This window comes from Sciurus vulgaris (assembly GCF_902686455.1).
Source record: "Sciurus vulgaris genome assembly, chromosome: 1".
NCBI classification, from domain to species: domain Eukaryota; kingdom Metazoa; phylum Chordata; class Mammalia; order Rodentia; family Sciuridae; genus Sciurus; species Sciurus vulgaris.
The window spans coordinates 40722380-40743823 of NC_136461.1; the positions used below are offsets into that span (position 1 = coordinate 40722380).

A 21444-nucleotide genomic window follows, 5' to 3' on the forward strand; every position below is an offset into this window, starting at 1 on the left:
ATTCAGATGAAAACACTCATAGACAATGAAAAATATAGGTCCTGACCTCTAGCAATAGATCCAGGTATTTGATGAGAGTATTATATCACAACCACTGCATTTCCTACCTTAAGTAAAAGGTATCCCATCTCAAACTATTAATATTTTATATTTTCTAGTAGAAATAATCTGGAACTAGAGATGAAAACACAATGTCTCACTTCTGGCCAGCAACGAAGAACGTTCTTTTCTTTGTTGTGGCTAGGCAAGAAATCTGCCACTGGGCTACATCCTCAGCCCTAATAAAGAATATTCTTTACCCAACTAACTCCCAAGTTACATATATGGCCTTCAACATTTATACTGATGTACAATGTGGAAAACAAAATATTATTCTATCAAAACTTCTTTTCACCATGCTTTTTTTTTTAATTGTAAACAAATGGGATACATGTTGTTTCTCTGTTTGGACATGGAGTAGAGGCATACCATTTGTGTAATCATAAATTTACATAGGGTAATGCTGTTTAATGTTGTTTGATTCATTCTGTTATTTTTGCCCTTCCTCCCACCCCTCCCACCCCTCTTTTCCTCTATACAGTTTTTCCTTCCTCCATTCTTGCCACCCTCCCTAACCCTAACCCTAAACCTAACCCTAACCCTAACCCCGCCCACCCCCCATTATGTGTCCTCATCCGCTTATCAGTGAGATCATTCGTCCTTTGGTTTTTAGAGATTGGCTTATCTCACTTAACATGATATTCTCCAATTTCATCCATTTGCCTGCAAATGCCATAATTTTATCATTCTTTATGGCTGAGTAATATTCCATTGTATATATATACCACAGTTTCTTTTTCCATTCATCCACTGAAGGGCATCTAGGTTGGTTCCACAATCTGGCTATTGTGAATTGAGCAGCTATGAACATTGATGTGGCTGTATCTCTGTAATATGCTGATTTTAAGTCCTTTGGGTATAGGCCAGGGAGTGGGATAAGCTGGGTCAAATGGTGGTTCCATTCCAAGCTTTCTGATGAATCTCCATACTGCTTTCCAGAGTGGCTACACTAATTTGCAACCCCACCAGCAAAGTATGAGTGTACCTTTTTCCCCACATCCTTGCCAACACCTATTGTTGCTTGTGTTCTTGATAATCGCCATTCTAATTGGGGTGAGATGGTCACCATGCTTTTCGGTACTGCCCAATGTTTATAATGAATATACATTATATCAAGTGAGAAAATTATTATAAAGTTGCATATTAATAAGATGCTCAACAAAGAAAAAGGGTCTAATATTTTGTCAGATAACAATTCAGTAAATGCCACAAACAAAATTTGTTTAAATTCTTTTTTCCTGTTTTGTAGTCATACACATCACATCCTGATATATTAATAAAACAAAAATTTAAAGGCTGAAGAGAGCTGTGTGGTGTTGCATGCCTATAATCCCAGCAATTCAGGAAGCTACAAGTTTGAGGTCAGTCTCAGCAATTTAGTGAGACCCTGTCTCAAAATAAAAAAAATTAAAAGGACTGGGGATCTAGCAAAGTGGAAGAGTGCCCCAGGCTCAACACCCAGTACCACAAAATAAAATGCAGAAGAGGAGGAACTTTACACAGGAAAAAAAAAAAAAAGTTATTTACAATAATGAAAGCCAAGGTTATAATGGAATACACTGATGACTTAGTGACCAAATACAACCACTTAAAAAGTGAATTTTAAAAAGTATAATTTTAGCAATTCATTATGACATTATTGGCTTTGACAGATGATAAAAGTTTGCTACACTACAAATCTCACCTAAAATAAAAGCCTAAAGAAAATATTTTCATGAATGTAAAAATCACATATAAATGTATCACACATTTATAGAATGTGTCTACAACTAAAAACTAACAAGTTATTTTTGTTTTGTTTTGTTTTGTTTTTTGTGGTGCTGGGGATCGAACCCAGGGCCTTGTGCTTGCAAGGCAGGCACTCTACCAACTGAGTTATCTCCCCAGCCCCATAACAAGGTTTTTTAAAATATTTTTTTTTAATTGTAGATGAACTCTACCACTGAGCTACAAACCCAACCCCTAACAAGGTTTTAAAACTCTTTCATAGCACAGTTAAAAATGTTAGTACGATGTTTTTAAATTGTTAACTTTCATTCACTATAAAGACTGACATTGGTACAACTTAACACTATGGTTACTAAAAGTTACTGAAAGCTTAGTTGACCAAAATATAACATATATTACCATCTGCAGTATAGGCAAGAGCATTTTATTTATGATATTCTCATTAATATTGAAATTCACTAGAAAAGTATTTTATACATTAAAGAACTACTGTGGAAGTCAAGAAAGCAAATTCTACAACACTGGAGTATGTGCCTATTTTCACAGTCTTGATAGGTACCGAAAGACAAACATTCAAATATAGCTACTATAATATGTGTCTTACATAAACAAACTAAGCAAAATTGTTAATGGACTATATGAAAATAAAACCCAAACTCCATTATAGAATTGGTAACTAAATGATTAATTCTCCTGTTTTAAACCAAAGTTGAAAATGTTTAAATCTTAATAAGAGACAAAATTGTATAAAAGAAAGAATGCTGAACTTACTCAATGTGGTATAAGCACTATCTCTGGTTTGATATATGACTTTGGATTTTTTTTTTTCATGAGTAAGAAACCCGACTACATGATCACCAAGGAATTCTTTTCCTTGTTCTTGTTTTAAACTTTTTAGATTCCTGTATTAGAGGTTTGTTTTTAATTTTTTTTTTGTTTTGTTTTTTTGATTCTGTAGAATAAACCCAGGGATATTTAACCATTGAGCTATCTCCTTAGTTCTTTTTATTTTTTATTTTAAGACAGTATCTCCTTAAGTTACTGAGGATCTCACTAAATGGTCAAACCTGGATTCTTCCTGCCTCAGCCTCCCAAGTTGCTGGAATTACAGATGTGTGCCACAGAGCACAGCATAGAGACTGTGTAATAACACAAAAGCTAATTTTCAAACAGTAAGTTAAGAATTTGGTCAAATTTGTATAAAGCAAATTAACTCAAAACTAACCAATGACATTCAAAAGTTGCCCAGACTGTGTACAGGATGTCAAGTCGTATTTGTTGTTCAAAGAGATAGATGATACTAAGGTCAGTCACTGAAATTCATGTAGGTAAAAAGCACATCCTGCAATTAAAGGTTGCCTTATGTTTAATGAAATAAGGCACAAAGATTCCATTTAGAGGGCTGGGGAGATAGCTCAGTTGGTAGAGTGCCTGCTTTGCAAGCACAAGGCCCTGGGTTCAATCCCCAGCACCACAAAAAAAAAAAAAAAAAAAAAATCCATTTAGACAGAATTATGGTAAAAATAAACAAAGTAGTATTTACCAAAATATGCATTAGAAACAGAAGGGGGGGTGTGTGTGTACACACATACACATTGTACATGTATGCTGTGCAGATGTGTATATGAAGTCACCTGTAATTTGAGTTTACATACCTTTGCAGATCAACTATTTCATTGTTAAGAGTATCTAGTTCCTTAATAGCAGAGAAATCTGCAACAGGACTTGCTCCTATGATGTTCTGAAAAGAAAAAGTTCACAATTATACATGGTTATTATAAAATTAGATAAGGCTAAGCACTAAAAATGCTAAAAGCTATTAACAAATACAAGGTATTACATATTTTGCTGCATTACTAACACTTTTAATTCATTTGATAAAATCATATCTGGTATAATCATATTGTTATATACTAAGTTCCCTTAAATCCTCTGAAAGCTGTTATTCTATAATATGTATCCTCACTTCACATCCAAAAGTTTTGACACTTGATTCTGGCCTGTGCAGAATTTTGCAGTAAAACAAATACCAGATTGATAAGCTAATTCATCCACTAGAGTATAAATTTCTTGGGGAAATGAATGGAGAATTTGTTTGCAATTGTATTATTTGACACTGAATAAGTACACAATTTTTTGTTGAATCTTAGAATTATAATGGTTGATTTAGTTCAGTTCAATAAATATTTTACTTTGGTTAAATTTTTTTGGTGTCTATTTAAAGTAAAATCAACTGTTCAGGTATGTTCTATGGTAAATATTAATATCACCACATATGAAACTGTCTTTATATATGATATCCTTTACATAAGGTTTTCTTTCAATAATGAAGGTACCAAAATTGGTCCCTAAATGATACTTGCAGTTAGAAAATTCTGCTTTGTTCTCAGCTCTGCTATTTTACTAGCTGCATGATCTTTACCTGTAAGAGAGAAATAATCTCTGCCCTGCCCACTTAACAAATTAAATGAAATGTATCTCCTTTGTAAACTATCACTGAGGTCCTATAAGGCTAGTTCAAGTCAGGCAAAAAATAACTATTCCTTTAAACACTTGACTTATACCCAGTGCTACAATAAGACTAACAAATAACAAAATAATCACATTTTGGAAATGTTAAATGTGATGCTTAAACATGTGAAACCTAAGATATATTGATGACCTTATTAGTAAAACATAAAACTTAGTAGTATTAAAAATTACATTCTTATGAACTTATGTCATCAACTTGCACAACAAAGAAAGAAACCTAAGAGTTCACACTTCACATTTACATGGTCATTTATAATTTCATCCATTGGTCAATTCTCAAAACTAATACAAAAAGTGGGTTGTTAGGTAGAGAGATAGGGCAGATACTGTTAACCCCATATTAGAGCTAAGGAAACAGATTAATGGCTGCTCAAAGTTGAACCCAGCTAACAGGTAAATCAAGAATCTTCTGATTAAATTCAAGTGCCATTTTACACTATGCCCCTTGGCACCTGGATGTCAAGATCATTAAAGTACATGAAATCATTATGTTAAAAGTAAACTTGATGATCAATAAAATTTGGAAAATAATTCCTTCTATGCTTTTTAATGCCATACTGCATTTTTATTGTTAATGTTTTGTTTTGACTATCAATATCAAAATTCATCTATGAGGATTCAATTAGCGATACTTTCAATTTCATATTAAAGATTTATATCAAATATACCCTTTAACTGTTTTACTGTTCTTCACTGACACAGGCCCTTATTAATGCCATATTAAATTAGAAGTATTAAAGTAGATTTCTGAATGTGACAGTTACTCGCTAGAATTATACCTGTTTAAACCTGACCTGTTAGTTAAGCCACACCAGACAACTGAACAGGTAAAGAAAATGAAAAAACAGCACTTGGTCTCACTTCAATCACCTAGAGTAACTTCTACCACATAAATGCTACTGAGAAATTTGCTATCAGAGGTGTAAGCATATCAAAAAACACATGACTTTCACACCTCTTCTGTCACTCTAATTTACAAGTGACTCATCTTTGACCACCTTTCCTATTAAAATATCATTAAATAAGAAGACAGAATGAGACAAATTGGTTTTACCTCAAATAAGTAAAAGGAATACCTTAGATGACTAGGCATGCAACTAAGAAGCATGGAAAAAATTCAGCTATTATTATATACAACATATGGAAGTTATCTGAAGAAAAATGTAATTTGTAAACCTTCTTTCAATATATTTTCTCTCACCCTATTTTGTGCATTACACAAAAATTCCACATTGGTGATTTTAAGTGGATCAGAGAGTCTACGAAAGGCACACTAAATACACAAGGAACAAGTAATATGCAATATCAAGCATATTAGGTATTTTCTCTGCATCATCTTTGATCACACAAATCTTCTAATTTCAGAATGTATCACGAACCAAAAATTATAAGGCTAAAAAAAAAGGGGGGGGAGCATAAAATAAAGTTCTAATCTTGAGGGAGAGTAGAATTAAGAAACTGACAGTACAAGAAAGGTGAAAAGCAGAGTGCTGCAGACTGGAAAAAATAGTCCAAACTAGAAAAAACAGAAAGGAAAGCAGCATTCAAAAAAGAGTTTAAAAAAAAAATGCAGTACTTAAAAAGTTGTAAAAAAAAAAAAATGCAGTACTTAAAAAAAATAAAGAAAAAAGGTATGATCTGAAAGGCAAAATGAATGCAAATTTTCATTTTTAGGATTAATTTTTTTGGTTAACAAATAAGACAACAGTAATAAAATCCCATTTCAACAAATATTGTGATATGACACAAAATAGACAAAATAGACAAAGGTGTCTATGCTCTAGTGAACAGACTTCAGATAAACCTACTAAATTAAATACTGTGTACACCTAGATGCAACTTCAAGTGTCTACTAACATAGAGAATTCAAAGAACAAACACAATTTCCTTCAGAAATCTCTCTTAATTTTGTGTTGGTGGAAGTCTTAGTAGATTGCAATACAAAGGACATGGAAAACATGGAAAAAAATTTAAATGTATGAGAATAAAACAACACAGTATTCTATAACTGAAATAGTTATATAGCACAGGGCATAAATACAAATTTAAAAATCTTTTATCTTTCTTGGTGGCATCACTATTACACTTCTCCACAACTAAGGGAACCCCTGTCATACATCAAAAATAATCTTTAAAAATTCACAAAGTAGGAGCTGGGGTTGTGGCTCAGTTGTAGAGTGCTTGCTTAGCATGTGTAAGGCACTGGGTTTGACGCTCAGCACCTCGTATAAATAAACAAAGTCCATGGACAACAAAAAATATATATATTTTTAAATGTTACATTTCGAGAGATCCAAGATGATGGACTAGAGGGAGGCTGCGTTCCTTGTCGCTCCACAACGCCGGATTCAAGCAGAGGATATCTGTTTCTCAGTGAGGCAGTTTTTGCTGCTTATCGATCCCCTGCTCTTTACCCCATTTGTCTGCTGTGATGACCTGCAATCTGCCAGCATAGCGACACCTTTCTTGAGAGGAGATTGCTCACTGTCAGGCGTCTATCATCCGCCATTTGCCTGTCCATCGCCTACCTTACCCCTATCCATCACCCAACGCTCGAGGTTCACCTCCCGATCGTCCGACAGCTGCCAGCAGACTAACCACAGACCGCCAGTGGAGCACCAGCTGCCTGCTGTCACCTGGAAGTTTATTGTCACACTATCAGCACTGTTTGGTTACACGTGGCTGCCACCATTTTGAGACAACAGCCAGGCCCCGTACAGCCCCTGGCCGGACTGACTGAGCCCCATCTCCACAATCCCTCAGCCCGACCGACCACTCCCTGCCTCTGGGGCCCTCACATCAACTGACTGCTCCCTGCTGCCAGGACCCCCAGACCAACTGACTGAGCCCTATCACCGGGAACCCAGACCGACTGATTGCACCCAGCCTCCAGGATCCCACAACTACACCAAACACACCCCACCTCCAGGACCACTGCCGGACCAACTGCATCCTGTCTCCAGGACCTCCAGCTGACCAAGTCTATCCCTGAGCTGCAGCTCCCCATTTGCCAACACATTTCGAAGCCAGAGCGGCCATCTTGGATAATCCTGGAAGCCTTAGCTCCAATCTTCGGGTGGGGCAAATCCCATCCTGAGACACCTGCTGGAGTCTTGAAGCTCATTGTCAGGCACCTCTCATGCATCAGGCTACTGAACACTGGGAGGTTTCATTAGTATATGACTGTTATACAGGACATTTTTTTTCTCCTTTTAAAAAAAATTTTAAGTTTGTATTTCTTTACTTTCTTGCTTTCTTTTCATTTTGTTTATCTGTTCCCTCACAGTCTCTTTCTCCCTTTTTTGCATGCTAACATCCGAGTTCTTTTGATGATACTCTCACCCTTTCCATTTTCTAGAACTTCTGTAGATTCGTTTCTTATCTCATTAACAGCCATATTCTACATCCCTCTGCATCCTCTTTGTCCTCCATTAGAAACTGTAGACCTTACTGCAAACCTGTTTGTTTTACTGAAGATAACATTTGAACTCATTTTGTTTATTATGACAATTTTGTTATTGTCCCCAGAGGGGCTATTTGATCTAGGATTGCATAGTGTCTGATTTGGGCACTGCTAATACTGATCTCCCCTTAAAGAAAGGGTTTTGGAAACCTGTAGGGCCACTATAAGCCTATAGGGGGAAATCTGCAATACCCCAGATCTGCACTGCAAGAGGGGAAGATACATGAACAACATGAAAAAACAAGGGAAACAAATGATCCAAACAAATCTAGATTCTATAGTAATAGAATCCAATGACAGTATGTTAGAAGAAATGTCAGAAAAGGACTTCAGATTATACATGATTAAGATGATTCACGAAGCAAAGGATGAGTTAAGAGAGCAAATGCAGGCAATGAATGATAATACCAATAAACTGAAAGAGCACCTGCAGGAAGCAAAAGATCATTTCAACAAAGAGAGAGAGATTCTCAAAATAAACCAAACGGAAATCCTTGAAATGAAGGAGACGATAAACCAAATAAAAAATTCAATGGAAAGCATCACCAACAGACTAGACCACTTGGAAGACAGAATCTCAAACAATGAAGACAAAATATTTAATCTTGAAAATGAAGTCGCCCAAACAGAGAAGATGGTAAGAAATCATGAACAGAATCTCCAAGAACTATGGGACATCATGAAAAGACCAAATTTAAGAATTATTGGAATTGAGGAAGGCATAGAGATACAAACCAAAGGAATGAACAACCTATTCAATGAAATAATAGCAGAAAATTTCCCAAACCTGAAGAATGAAATGGAAAATCAAATACAAGAGGCTTAAGAACACCAAATGCACAAAATCGCAATAGATCCACACCAAGGCACATTATAATGAAAATGCCTAACATTCAAAATAAAGATAGGATTTTGAAGGCCACGAGAGAAAAGCATCAGATTACATATAGGGGGAGACCAATACGGATAGCAGCCGACTTCTCAACCCAGACTCTAAAAGCTAGAAGGGACTGGACCAACATATTTCAAGCTCTGAAAGAACATGGTTGCCAACCAAGAATCCTATACCCAGCAAAACTAACCTTCAGATTTGAAGATGAAATAAAATCCTTCCATGATAAACAAAAGTTAAAAGAATTTACAAATAGAAAGCCTGCACTACAGAATGTTCTCAACAAAATATTCCATGAGGAGGAAATGAAAAACAACAATGGAGGTCAGCAAAGGGAGGAACTACCTTAGAGAAAAACCACTCAAAGGAGTAACCAAGCCGACTTAAAAACCAAAAATAAGCCAAATGACTGGGAATACAAATCATTTCTCAATAATAACCCTGAACGTTAATGGCCTAAACTCCTCAATGAAAAGACATAGACTGGCAGAATGGATTAAAAAGAAAGACCCAACAATATGCTGCCTCCAAGAGACTCATCTCATAGAAAAAGACATCCACAGACTAAAGGTGAAAGGATGGGAAAAAACCTACCACGCACATGCACTCAGTAAAAAAGCGGGGGTTTCCATCCTTATCTCAGATAAAGTGGACTTCAAGCCAAAGTTAGTCAGAAGGGATAAAGAAGGACATTTCATACTGCTTAAGGAAACCATAAATCAGGAAGACATAACGATAGTAAATATTTATGCCCCAAACAATGGTGCATCCCTGTACATCAAACAAATCCTTCTCAATTTCAAGAATCACATAGACCACAACACAATAATTCTGGGCGACTTTAACGCACCGCTGTCACCACTAGATAGATCTTCCAAACAAAATCCAACCAAAGAAACCATAGAACTCAATAACACAATCAATAACCTAGACTTAATAGACATATATAGAACATTCCATCCATCAACGAGCGGATACACTTTCTTCTCAGCAGCACATGGAACCTTCTCGAAAATAGACCATGTGTTATGTCACAAAGCAGCCCTTAGGAAATGCAAAAAAATAGAGATACTGCCTTGTGTTCTATCAGATCATAATGGACTGAGAGTAGAAATCAATGACAAAATAAAAAAAGGAAATGACTCCAAGATTTGGAGACTAAATAATATGCTATTGAATGAAACATGGATAACAAAAAACATCAGGGAGGAGATTAAAAAATTCTTAGAGGTCAATGAGAATGATGATACAACATATCAAAATCTCTGGGACACTATGAAAGCAGTACTAAGAGGAAAATTCATTGCATGGAGCACATTCCAGAAAAGAATGAAGAGTCAACAATTAAATGACCTAACATTACAGCTCAAAGCCCTAGAAAAAGAAGAACAGAATAACAGCAAAAGTAGTAGGAGACAGGAAATAATTAAAATCAGAGCTGAAATCAATGAAATTGAAACAAAAGAAACTATTCAAAAAATTGACATAACAAAAAGTTGGTTCTTTGAGAAAGTAAACAAAATAGATAAACCCGTAGCCAAACTAACAAAGAGAAGGAGAGAGAAGACTCAAATTACTAAAATACATGATGCAAAAGGAAATATCACAACAGACACCACTGAGATACAGAACATAATGAGAAGCTACTTTGAAAATCTGTATTCCAACAAAATAGAAAGTACCAAAGACATTGACAAATTTCTAGAGACATATGCTCCTCCCAAACTGAACCAGGAGGACATACATGATTTAAACAGATCAATATCAAGCAATGAAATAGAAGAAGCCATTAAAAATCTACCATCCAAGAAAAGCCCAGGACCAGACGGATTCTCAGCCGAGTTCTACAAGACCTTCAAAGAAGAACTCATTCCAATACTTCTCAAAGTATTCCAGGAAATAGAAAAGGAGGGTACCCTACCAAACTCATTCTATGAAGCTAATATCACCCTCATACCCAAACCAGGAAAAGACACATCAAGGAAGGAAAATTTTAGACCAATATCCTTGATGAATATAGATGCAAAGATCCTTAACAAAATATTGGCAAACCGTATCCAAAAACATATTAAGAAAATTGTGCACCACAATCAAGTGGGGTTCATTCCTGGAATGCAAGGATGGTTTAACATCCGTAAATCAATAAACGTAATCCATCATGTCAATAGACTTAAGGATAAGAATCATATGGTTATTTCAATTGACGCAGAAAAACATTTGACAATATACAACACCCCTTCATGCTGAAAACACTAGAAAAAATAGGGATAGTAGGAACATACCTGAACATTGTAAAGGCTATTTATGCTAAGCCCATGGCCAACATCATTCTTAATGGAGAAAAACTGAAACCATTCCCTTTAAAAACGGGAACAAGACAGGGATGTCCTCTTTCACCACTTCTATTCAACATTGTCCTCGAAACTCTAGCCAGAGCAATTAGGCAGACTACAGAAATTAAAGGGATACGAATAGGAAAAGAGGAACTTAAGCTGTCACTATTTGCTGATGACATGATTCTATATTTAGAGGATCCAAAAACCTCCTCCAGAAAACTTCTAGACCTCATCAATGAATTCAGCAAAATAGCAGGGTATAAAATCAACACGCATAAATCTACAGCATTTTTAAAATCTACAGCATTTTTATACGCAAGTGATGAAACAGCTGAAAGGGAAATGAGGAAAGCAACTCCATTTGCAATAGCCTCAAAAAAAAAATAAAATACTTGGGCATCAATCTAACCAAAGAGGTAAAAGATCTCTACAATGAAAACTACAAAACACTGAACAAAGAAATTAAGGAAGACCTTAGTAGATGGGAAGATCTCCCATGTTCTTGGATAGGCAAAATTAATATTGTCAAAATGGCCATACTACCAAAAGTGCTATACAGATTCAATGCAATTCCAATCAAAATCCCAATGACGTACCTCACAGAAATAGAGCAAGCAATCATGAAAATCATCTGGAAGAATAAGAAACCCAGAATAGCTAAAGCAATCCTTAGCAGGAAGAGTGAAACGGGGTATCGCAATACCAGAACTTCCAACTATACTACAAAGCAATAGTAACAAAAACGGCATGGTATTGGCACCAAAATAGACAGGTAGATCAATGGTACAGAATAGAGGACACGGACACAAACCCAAATAAATACAATTTTCCCATACTAGACAAAGGTGCCAAAAATATGCAATGGAGAAAAGATAGCCTCTTCAACAAATGGTGCTGGGAAAACTGGAAAACCATATGCAACAGAATGAAACGAAATCCCTATCTCTCACCCTGCACAAAACTCAACTCACAATGGATCAAGGACCTTGAAATTAGACCAGAGACCCTGCATCTTATAGAAGAAAAAGTAGGTCCACATCTTCACCTTGTTGGCTTAGGATCAGACTTCCTTAACAGGACTCCCATAGCACAAGAAATAAAAACAAGAATCAATAACTGGGATAGATTCAAACTAAATATCTTTCTCTCAGCAAAGGAAACTATCAGCAATGCGAAGAGAGAGCCTACAGAGTGGGAGAATATCTTTGCCACTCATACTTCAGATAGAGCACTAATTTCCAGAATATATAACAAACTCAAAAACTCTACACCAAGAATACAAATAACCCAATCAAAAAATGGGCTAAGGAAATGAACAGACACTTCACAGAAGAACATGTACAAGCAATCAACAAATATAGGAAAAAATGTTCAACATCTTTAGTAATAAGAGAAATACAAATCAAAGCTACACTAAGATTCCATCTCACCCCAATTAGAATGGCGATTATCAAGAATACAAGCAACAATAGGTGTTGGCGAGGATGTGGGGAAAAAGGTACACTCATACATTGCTGGTGGGACTGCAAATTAGTGCAGCCACTCTGGAAAGCAGTGTGGAGATTCCTTAGAAAACTTGGAATGGACCTACCATTTGACCCAGCTATCCCACTCCTCGGCCTATACCCAAAGGACTTAAAATCAGCACACTACAGAGATGCAGCCACATCAATGTTCATAGCGGCTCAATTCACAATAGCCAGACTATGGAACCAACCTAGATGCCCTTCAATTGATGAATGGATAAAGAAACTGTGGTATATATATACAATGGAATATTACTCAGCTATAAAGAATAATAAAATCATGGCATTTGCAGGCAAATGGATGAAATTGGAGAACATCATGTTAAGTGAGATAAGCCAATCTCAAAAATCCAAAAGAGGAATGATCTCACTGATAAGCGGATGACGACACTTAATCGGGGGTGGGAGGGGGACAAGAATGGAGGAAGGAGGGACTGTATAGAGGGAAAAGAGAGGTGGGGGGGGAAGGAAAAAAATAACGGAATGAATCAAACGTCATTATGTAAATATATGAATACGCAAATGGTATGCTGTTACTCCATGTACAAACTGAAACAACATGTATCCCATTTGTTTACAATAAAAATAAATTTAAAAAAATTTAAAAAATAAATAAATGTTACATTTCTTAAAAAAACTTTCACAGAGTACTGTCCCTCCCACCAAAACAAAACCCTCATAAAAAAGATAATCAAATTTATTTTATTAAAAATAAGAACAGGGGCTGGGGTTGTGGCTCAGTGGTAGAGCACTTGCCCAGCATGTGCAAAGCACTGGGCTGGATTCTCAGCACCACATATAAATAAATAAGATAAAGGTTCATTGCCAACTAAAAAGATATTAAAAAAAAAAAAAAAAAAAAAGAACAAATATTCCTATAAGTAACTCTCTATAGCTGGAGGAAGCAAATTTCATTTCATTTACTTAGGGGGGAAAATCCAATTTTGACTTTTATTAGGTTAAAATGGAATTTTTAAACCCATGTTACAAAATTAATGCAAAACCAAAACATTATATTGATTGTTTTAAATTACAGCATTATAGATATGCCTAGTAGTTGGGGGGGGGTTAAACTTGAGAAATTATGATGCATAGAATTTGATTTCAATTCACATCACATCGCCACTCCCTACACCCCACCCCGCTGTTTGCCCTCCCCTCCTCCTCCTTTTCCCCATTCTCCTTCCTCCTCAACTCATCTTCCTTTCACTCATTTTATATTAATATTTGAGAGAACCTCTTTATACATAACACACATTTGACAGCTCCTATTTTAAATAATCCTGAAGAATTACCACACTAATGGTTACTTTACAGGCCATAAGAGATTTAAAGATTTAAATATAGTTTTGGTTTTTGTTTTATTTTGTTTGAGACAGGGTCTTGCTATGTTGCCCAGACTGGCCTTGAACACCTGAGTTCATGAGATCATCCCACCGCAGCCTCCCCATTGGCTAGGACCACAGATACGTTATGCAGCACATTTATTTTTAAAGGCAAAAGGACACTACAGTATGCAAGTACTTTTTTAAAAGATATTTTTTAGTTGTAGGTGAACACAATACCTTTATTTTATTTATTTATTTTTTTATGTGGTGCCTCACGTGCTAGGCAAGCACTCTACCACTGAGCTACAACCCCAGTCCCATACAAGTTCTTTTAAAGGTCTATTGTAAGTCAAGATTGATCATAATTGCACTATGCAAGGAAGGGTTTCTAGACAAGGTGAGAAAAATCAAAGCACAATATGGTTAAAATGTTGAAGTTTTGAAAATTCCCACTACTGGCCAGAAACCCAAAATAACTGAAACTTGCTTTTAGCTGTTCAGATATGCAAACTCAGGAAGGGTCATCTATGGCAAATCACACACAAATGCATACTCAACAAAATGTTTTTTTGAAGGTTTCTGATTATAAATTTGACACCAAGCAATCATCACCTCCTAGAATTTTTTTCCAATTTGTATTGTTTTCTTCAAAAATGAATCATCAAATTCAACCCCAAAATTGAATAGCTGTTATTTAGTTTTCATACTTTATTCATAAAAATTAATTCACAAATCCATGAAGGGAAAAATAAGACTGAATTTTTCTAATTTAAGATTGGAAAATATAGTTGTCATATATGTAATGAATAGCTGGGTAAACAATATGCAGACTAAGGATGTTATACAAGACACATGAGTATATTTGTAGGCACCAACTAAACCACCAACTAGGTAGTACTATGCTATTAGTCAGATACATTTTTTTACTATTCCATTCAAATCAACTCTATAATTTGACATAACAATTGTTCCTTTCTATTAATGCATTCAGATTTTCTTTTAAGTTGTCATACCTTTTTTTATTTCAATAATTTATTTTTGTTAATGATAGGAATATTTTCTCAGTAACTTCAAACAATTAATTTTGTAACCGCATATGATAAGTTAAAGCTAGATCTAGAAAGGTAAACACACAACATCATCTTCAAATTTCAGAGGGAAAAGGTGGCCCATTGGAATGTCACCTATCTTTTTTAACCAAACAATGTTGAAATAAGTAAATTTTGAATAGAAAACAGTGTCTGCTTATTTCAAATGTAAAAGTATTTTAATACAGAAAATTTCATTTTCTGCATCTATTTAGATGATATTACAGTAAAAGGGAGCATGTGGATTGTAGAACACAGCTAATGAAAACATAAGTAGGTGTAAGAAGAAATTAACTTTCCTACATGAAAGAAAATCAATGATCACATGAATTCAACATGATTATGATGACTGAAAGCAAAAATGCAAAGTATAATATGATATTCTTAGTTTCTTGTTTGGCACGTATATTAGTAAATTTTCAAACATCAAACAATTTAATACCAACATCTACTAAAACTAAATAGAATAATAATAAAATTCCTAAAGCTTAGTTAACTGTTAACATCTTAAAAAACCTAATTCCCATGTGAATTCTGTAACCAAGCATATTTCTGTACTGTGGAAACTCCTCAAAGCACTGTCATTTTCAGGATTCCCCAGAATTCGTAAGTATTTCAAAGTTAACTGGTGTTGAAACCCACAATTCCTTACTGAATTCAGTGGAACTTCTGAACAGGCCTTCTTTTTGAGAACATATTCACAATTTTGAAAAGAATGGAAGACCTTCATACATGTCAGTTTTTAACTTTATCCAATCATTAATTTTCTGCAGTTGTTTTTTCTTGACTTAATATTTTTGCAACTTTTTTCATTTTTTGTTCATTTCTTTCTATATACTTCATCCCTTCCAACTGCAGGTGATCCAGTTTTTCATTTTGACTTTCATCAAGAGGTATGTTTTCACACATAACAGGGTTGAATCTAAAATAGGTGTCAGGAGGTAATAGGCCATCAAGCATTATATGGACTTCTGTGTCTGTAGCACTGTTGATAACATTAGAAAGTTTGGTTTTCAGGCTTGTGTATGTTGTAGTATTTCTCACATCACTCTCGTAACGTCCAGTGCCCAGGGATACTATGCACTCCAGTGGGACATCCGGCCAAAGACATTTACACTCATGCATTGCTAATGCTGAAGGGTTATTCAGAAGTAAACCTCCATCTTGATGAAGATCATTTCCCAATGCATATTCTGCAAAGTAGCCTGGAGCAGCTGATGAGGCTCAAATGGCCTGCCACATTTTATACTGACAGCCTCCCAAATAATGAGATTTGATTCCAGGAAAAGGACCATAGTTTCTGAACACAAAGACTTTTGGCGTTATCCCTCTGTTAACTATGGTACTTATAGCAGCTACCTTAGGACATGTAGGGTTTCTTGCTGTTTCAATCATTAGTGCAGAACCCATTCTATCCTTAAGAATCTTTTCCCATGTTTGACGTCATAAAATGCATAGCTCCAACTCATTTTGACTGTCCCAACAATGACATTTTGTGAAAATACATCAGATCCTAATTTTCGATAAAGTTCTTCACATTTGTCCAAGGGCATGTGGAACAATCCCAACATGAAAGCTAATATGGCTCCTGTGCTTACTCCACAAATATAATCAAAGAGCTGATGAACTGGCTTCTTGTAAGTTCAACTAATTTCCTCAGTGTCTGAAGAGCAACCACACCCCTCGTTCCTCCACCACCAATTGTGAGAATTCGGATACCCCTCCCTTTACAGGATCCACATAGCCAATTAAGGCCAAAATTTCTCTTACTGCAACCTGAAGAGTTTCATTCTTAATTTGCCTAAGTCGTAATAAATATGGAATAATTTTTTCCTTAAGAGCCACTCCTTTTCCTTCAGGAAATTCTAGAAGATGAAAAGTTAGTTCTCCAACCCTAGTAATGCAGAGCTTTGGGTCAGCAGTTCTTCTTAATGCCTGAACCAATGCCCGGGTTCTGTTATCAATATTCTTGCAATAATCTTTACTCGCTGAAGAGACAAGCGCTTTTTCTCCTCAGGAGTTTTGTCTTTGCTGATAGCCTGCTCAATTTTAGTAGGATCTTCCGGTTTTTCTGGCTGACTTTTGAGTCATACTTTAATTTGGGGACAAGTCTACCAATATAACCACCTACCAAAGCATGTACACCTTCAGTGGGTCGAGAGAGAAAGTTAGCAATACTCTGTTTAGTAGAAACTGGAAGAACTTCAGGCATTCCACTTGGACTTACAGGCTTGTCCATAGAATCTATGGAATATTCAGAGCCTGGTTTATCAGTCAGGATGCCAGGATCTGGAGAAAGGGACTTCTTTTCACCTTCAAGTGCTGATTTATCCTGAAAATGTTTATTTTCCTTTTTTGGAGACAATTTTTCCTCACGTTTGAGGTATGAATTAATATGATTTGATAAAAAGTAGAATGACTCTCCAAATTTTGTGTTTATACTAGTTGTGTAACGAAAAAGGCTTTGTTTTCCTATATCTTCTATATCTGCAACGTGACTTTTCTCTTCTGCAACAAGATTCTTTTCTGCTGATTTATCACTATTTTTTTTCAGAGATTTGATGTCTTGTTTAAAAGTTTTCTGTTTTAACCAGCCACCATCTGATACTTTTCTTAATATTCAAGAGCTTGGCTTAAATTGAGCTAACCGTGAAATCATTTCATTTTGATTACCAAAAACTGCCTCTGAAACAGAGTTCAAAGTACTTTTAATACAGGATGTACGAATGCTTACTTTTGTAAGTCCCTTAGGAGCAGAAGTTCTAAGTTTCAAAATTTCAATATGTAAACCATGGTTGCTTGGGGAGTAACAGTGCTTACTCCAAGAATAAATTTCATTTTTGGCCCATTTACATCTTACTTTGCTGGCATGGAAACCTCTTTGTAGACTGATATGCCTATCTTCCAGAAATGTTTGGGTGAGTACCCAAAACGCCGCTGCTTGCTTCTCTGCTTCCCACAAAGGCTTCGTGCATTACAGGATGCAGGCCGCAATCACCGGTGGCTGTGGAGACTCGACTCTTCCCGGCATTGATGTCCACTCTGGCCGGCCCACATCAGCTGAGCTTCCAGCACAAACAGATGCAGCAGGCGGAGCTCCACCCCCTCAGCTTCACCCATTAGGGTCTACCCGCCAGAGACTGTGCAAGCTGTCTTACCTTTTGCAAACTGGTCCTGTCTGATGGTGGAATCATCTCAGGACTAAGAATGTGAGGAGGATCAACACCCTTTACTAACTTTTGATTGATTAAATGAAAAGCCAAGGCAAACTGATCCTTTGAAAGTTTTCCACAGTCCTTTGTGTCACATAATGCCCTGTACAAATAAACAAAATGAACAACATATAAGTACTACAACTACCATCCTAAAAATCAAGGAGAAAAAATAATCCAACTATGCACCTTTTTAAAAAGTCAGTTGAATTTTTAAGAAGAGAGTCATACCAACTTGCAGTCTGTCTAAAATTCACTCAAATGCTATAAGAGATAGATCAGATAAAATAGTAAAATGAGAATATTCAGCCTAATGTTCAAAAGGGGTCTCTCTAATTTGGTTTACTTTGTGCTTTCTCATTATATTCCAGAACCACTACAGTGTAAACACTGTGGTGGGCCAAAGAATCCCAATATTTCCAACTCCCCAATTTTTTAAGTTTAAGATGTTAAAGATGAAACCTAAGTCTCAATAAATTTAGTTCATTAATGGCACTTTAACAAATCCAAAACAAGGAAAAATTTCCATGGTCAGCTTGCTTCCTGAAATTCTTGAAGTAGGAGGATACAAAGATCCCCAAGCCAAAACAGAAAGAACAGCTGCAAATGGAGATCACATTGAGGAGAAGGCAGCCATCTGGAAAGCTTTACAAAATCACTTGAAGAGAAAATATTTCATCCTATTCTTTCTTTCTTTGACTCATTCATTTATTAAGATATGACTTAATAAATAAAAGGTCCCAATATGTTAAACTATTTGACAGCCAGTGTGGCCTGATGAAAAGACTATAGGTCACAGTATCAAACAGACTTTAAATTCCAGCTTTTCTAATTATTTCCTTATTGTGATCTGAACCAAGTTTTTTAACCTCTTGAAGTTTTAGTTTCCTCATCTATAAAATGGAGATAAAACCCATCCTATAAGGTTACTATGAGAATTAAAGATTAGATACATTAAAAGTCTACAAAAATGCCAACCCCATCTGTGACAGCTACTATTTATCAAAAGTTAGTTATGCATGTTCAATCTTTCCATTTTTGGGTACTTGTTCCCAAACTACTATATCTATCACCCTGTTCTGCTCTTTTCTAAGTTTCACTTTGCAACTATTTGGTTTCACTTATGGTATCTTGCTGCCTCTTGAAAACCTCAAAATTACTTCTTGGTATAGTTAGTTGGATTGGTAGCAGGCACACTACAAAGCATGCTCATATACACTACCACATTTAATGTTAAATTCATTTAAAACCCTCAGTCAAAAAAGAGCAAATAAAAGAAGAACAAAAAATAAATACACTGAGTTGTGTCTTATGTGGGAGTAGTGGGGGGTACTGGACACTGAACCCATGGCCTTACACAAGCCAGGCAAGTGCTTTACTACTCAGCTACGTCCCAAATGCCATTCCCTGGGCCTGATTTTTGTTTGTTTGTTTTTTTGTTTTGTTTTGTTTTTTTCTTTCAAGATAGGTCTAGCTTAGTTGCCCAGGTTGGTTTTGAACTTGTGCTCTTAACTGCCTTAGCCTCCCAAGTAGCTGGGATTTCAAGCATGCAACACCATACTGAGCAGAGGATTTGTATTTTTTAATGACCAAGTGTGTTAAATAAAGTGTGAAAGTATACATATACCCTATAGAATTATAAAAGTAGGTCTTAAAGATACTGTTTCTTATATTGTTTATATTTCATATATTTTCAACCTGTTAAAATTTTAAGTCTGACCCCAGCACCACATATAAATAAATAAAGTATTCATTGATGATTAAAAAAATTTTTTTAAATTTTAAGTTGGAGAAAAACAAATGGTGAATTTTAACATTCTAATAACAATTGACACTGTCAGTCTTATAAAATTTCAGTAAACTATTCGCAAGCTTTTGTCCATTTCTCAAAGAACTCTTCAGATTTAAAATTCTCTCTAGAAAGAACTCTGAAAAAATAACTATTCTGTTTGCAAAAATGACTAAAAATAAGCATGCACAAAACTAGAGTTCATACAAATCCATATTTTTTTTAAAAATCCCTTTAAATAAAATAAGGTCTTACCAAATATGGGCTAGTAAGGTAGACGGTAACCCTGTTTTCAGGAATATTTCACGGACCTCCAATCCTGATACAAATCCATCCATATCCTTATCAGTTTTCAGGAAGATTTCATCATACTTCGCTTTTTCTGCAGGGGATACAACCCACTAGAGAGGGGAGAAAAACAGTATTTCGGCCAAAAATAAACAAACTTTGAAGTGTCACTCATTGTGAACTCATTGTTCACTCCTGACAATATCTATCATAAATTCTAAACAAGTCTATCCCACTAGCCACAACAGTGTGTCATTTCCATCATAGAGTAACCAAAATGCTGTAGTGAAGAGAAAATAAGAAAAATACATACCAGAAGGGACTATACATATAGATGCCCATTTTAACTTTTTTTTTCTTTTAAATAATGAGTAAATTCAAGCATAGTTAACTCTTGACCTAGGAAATCCCACATTAATAAAAGTAACTGGGAAATAAAATATTCAGATGATTCTCAATCTTCATTTTCTATAGCTGCATTCAGCATTATTAACTATAGCCAAACTGGTCAATTTGCATATCCTTTCATCTCTTTGCTTTAATCAACCTGACGAGACAGGTCAGAGGAAGAAAAAGGTCATGGACAAACCAGAATTAGATAATTAAATCCCCAAGAGTCAAGAGTTAACTAAAGATTAAGCAAAAACAAATATTAATTATGCCAGGGCAAGCATGCCAAGTTAGCACCTAGTATCTTCCATCTCCAATTCCAGGCAGATCAAGGTAAAATCAACGAAACACTGAGCTTTACATATGAGCTAAGGCAATATAAAGGAATATGTCTCCTCCAGAACATCTCATTACGTAGATGCAACCAGAGGCAGTTCTAAGTCTTCAATCCCGTTAACTGTTTCCTCTATCTTTATAAAGTAATCAACTGTTAAGTGACATGCACTTTGTTAAAAGAAAAATCCTTTAACACTGATAAATCTATACCTGTCTTAATGGTGCTCTGGTAGGTAAAATGCCTACAGGTGGTAAGGAGTGGTAAGATTCCTTGGCTGATGCTGAAGAGGGGATCAACCGCATAGAGCCTGATATACTGACCGTTTTTCTCTTAGAAGGTGGTACCAAGGCTGGAGGCAAGACCATTGGCACAGGTTCTTTCTCCAATGCGCAGTATACCAAAAACATAGCCTTCAAAAAAGATGAACCAGGATCAT

At 35.7% G+C, this 21444-nt stretch overlaps 1 protein-coding gene and 1 pseudogene across 8 annotated transcripts in view; both read right to left on the reverse strand.

Moving 5' to 3' along the window:
• Positions 1–21444, reverse strand: part of EPS15 (epidermal growth factor receptor pathway substrate 15) — a 149967-nt gene that overhangs the window by 72734 nt on the left and 55789 nt on the right. For 5 of the 7 annotated variants that reach the window (XM_079154246.1, XM_079154249.1, XM_079154247.1 and 2 more), the window contains 4 exons: positions 21218–21418; positions 20249–20394; positions 18151–18307; positions 3483–3568 (listed from right to left, as the gene is read on the reverse strand). In XM_079154246.1, coding sequence (XP_079010372.1) covers positions 3483–3568; positions 18151–18307; positions 20249–20394; positions 21218–21418 — 590 coding nt within the window. The remainder of the gene's footprint in view (positions 1–3482; positions 3569–18150; positions 18308–20248; positions 20395–21217; positions 21419–21444) is intronic. The other 2 variants (XM_079154251.1, XM_079154250.1) reach the window with 1 other exon arrangement.
• On the reverse strand, positions 15691–17986 carry LOC306653914 (calcium-independent phospholipase A2-gamma-like; annotated as a pseudogene). The gene has a single exon. The product of its transcript is annotated as a calcium-independent phospholipase A2-gamma-like (transcript).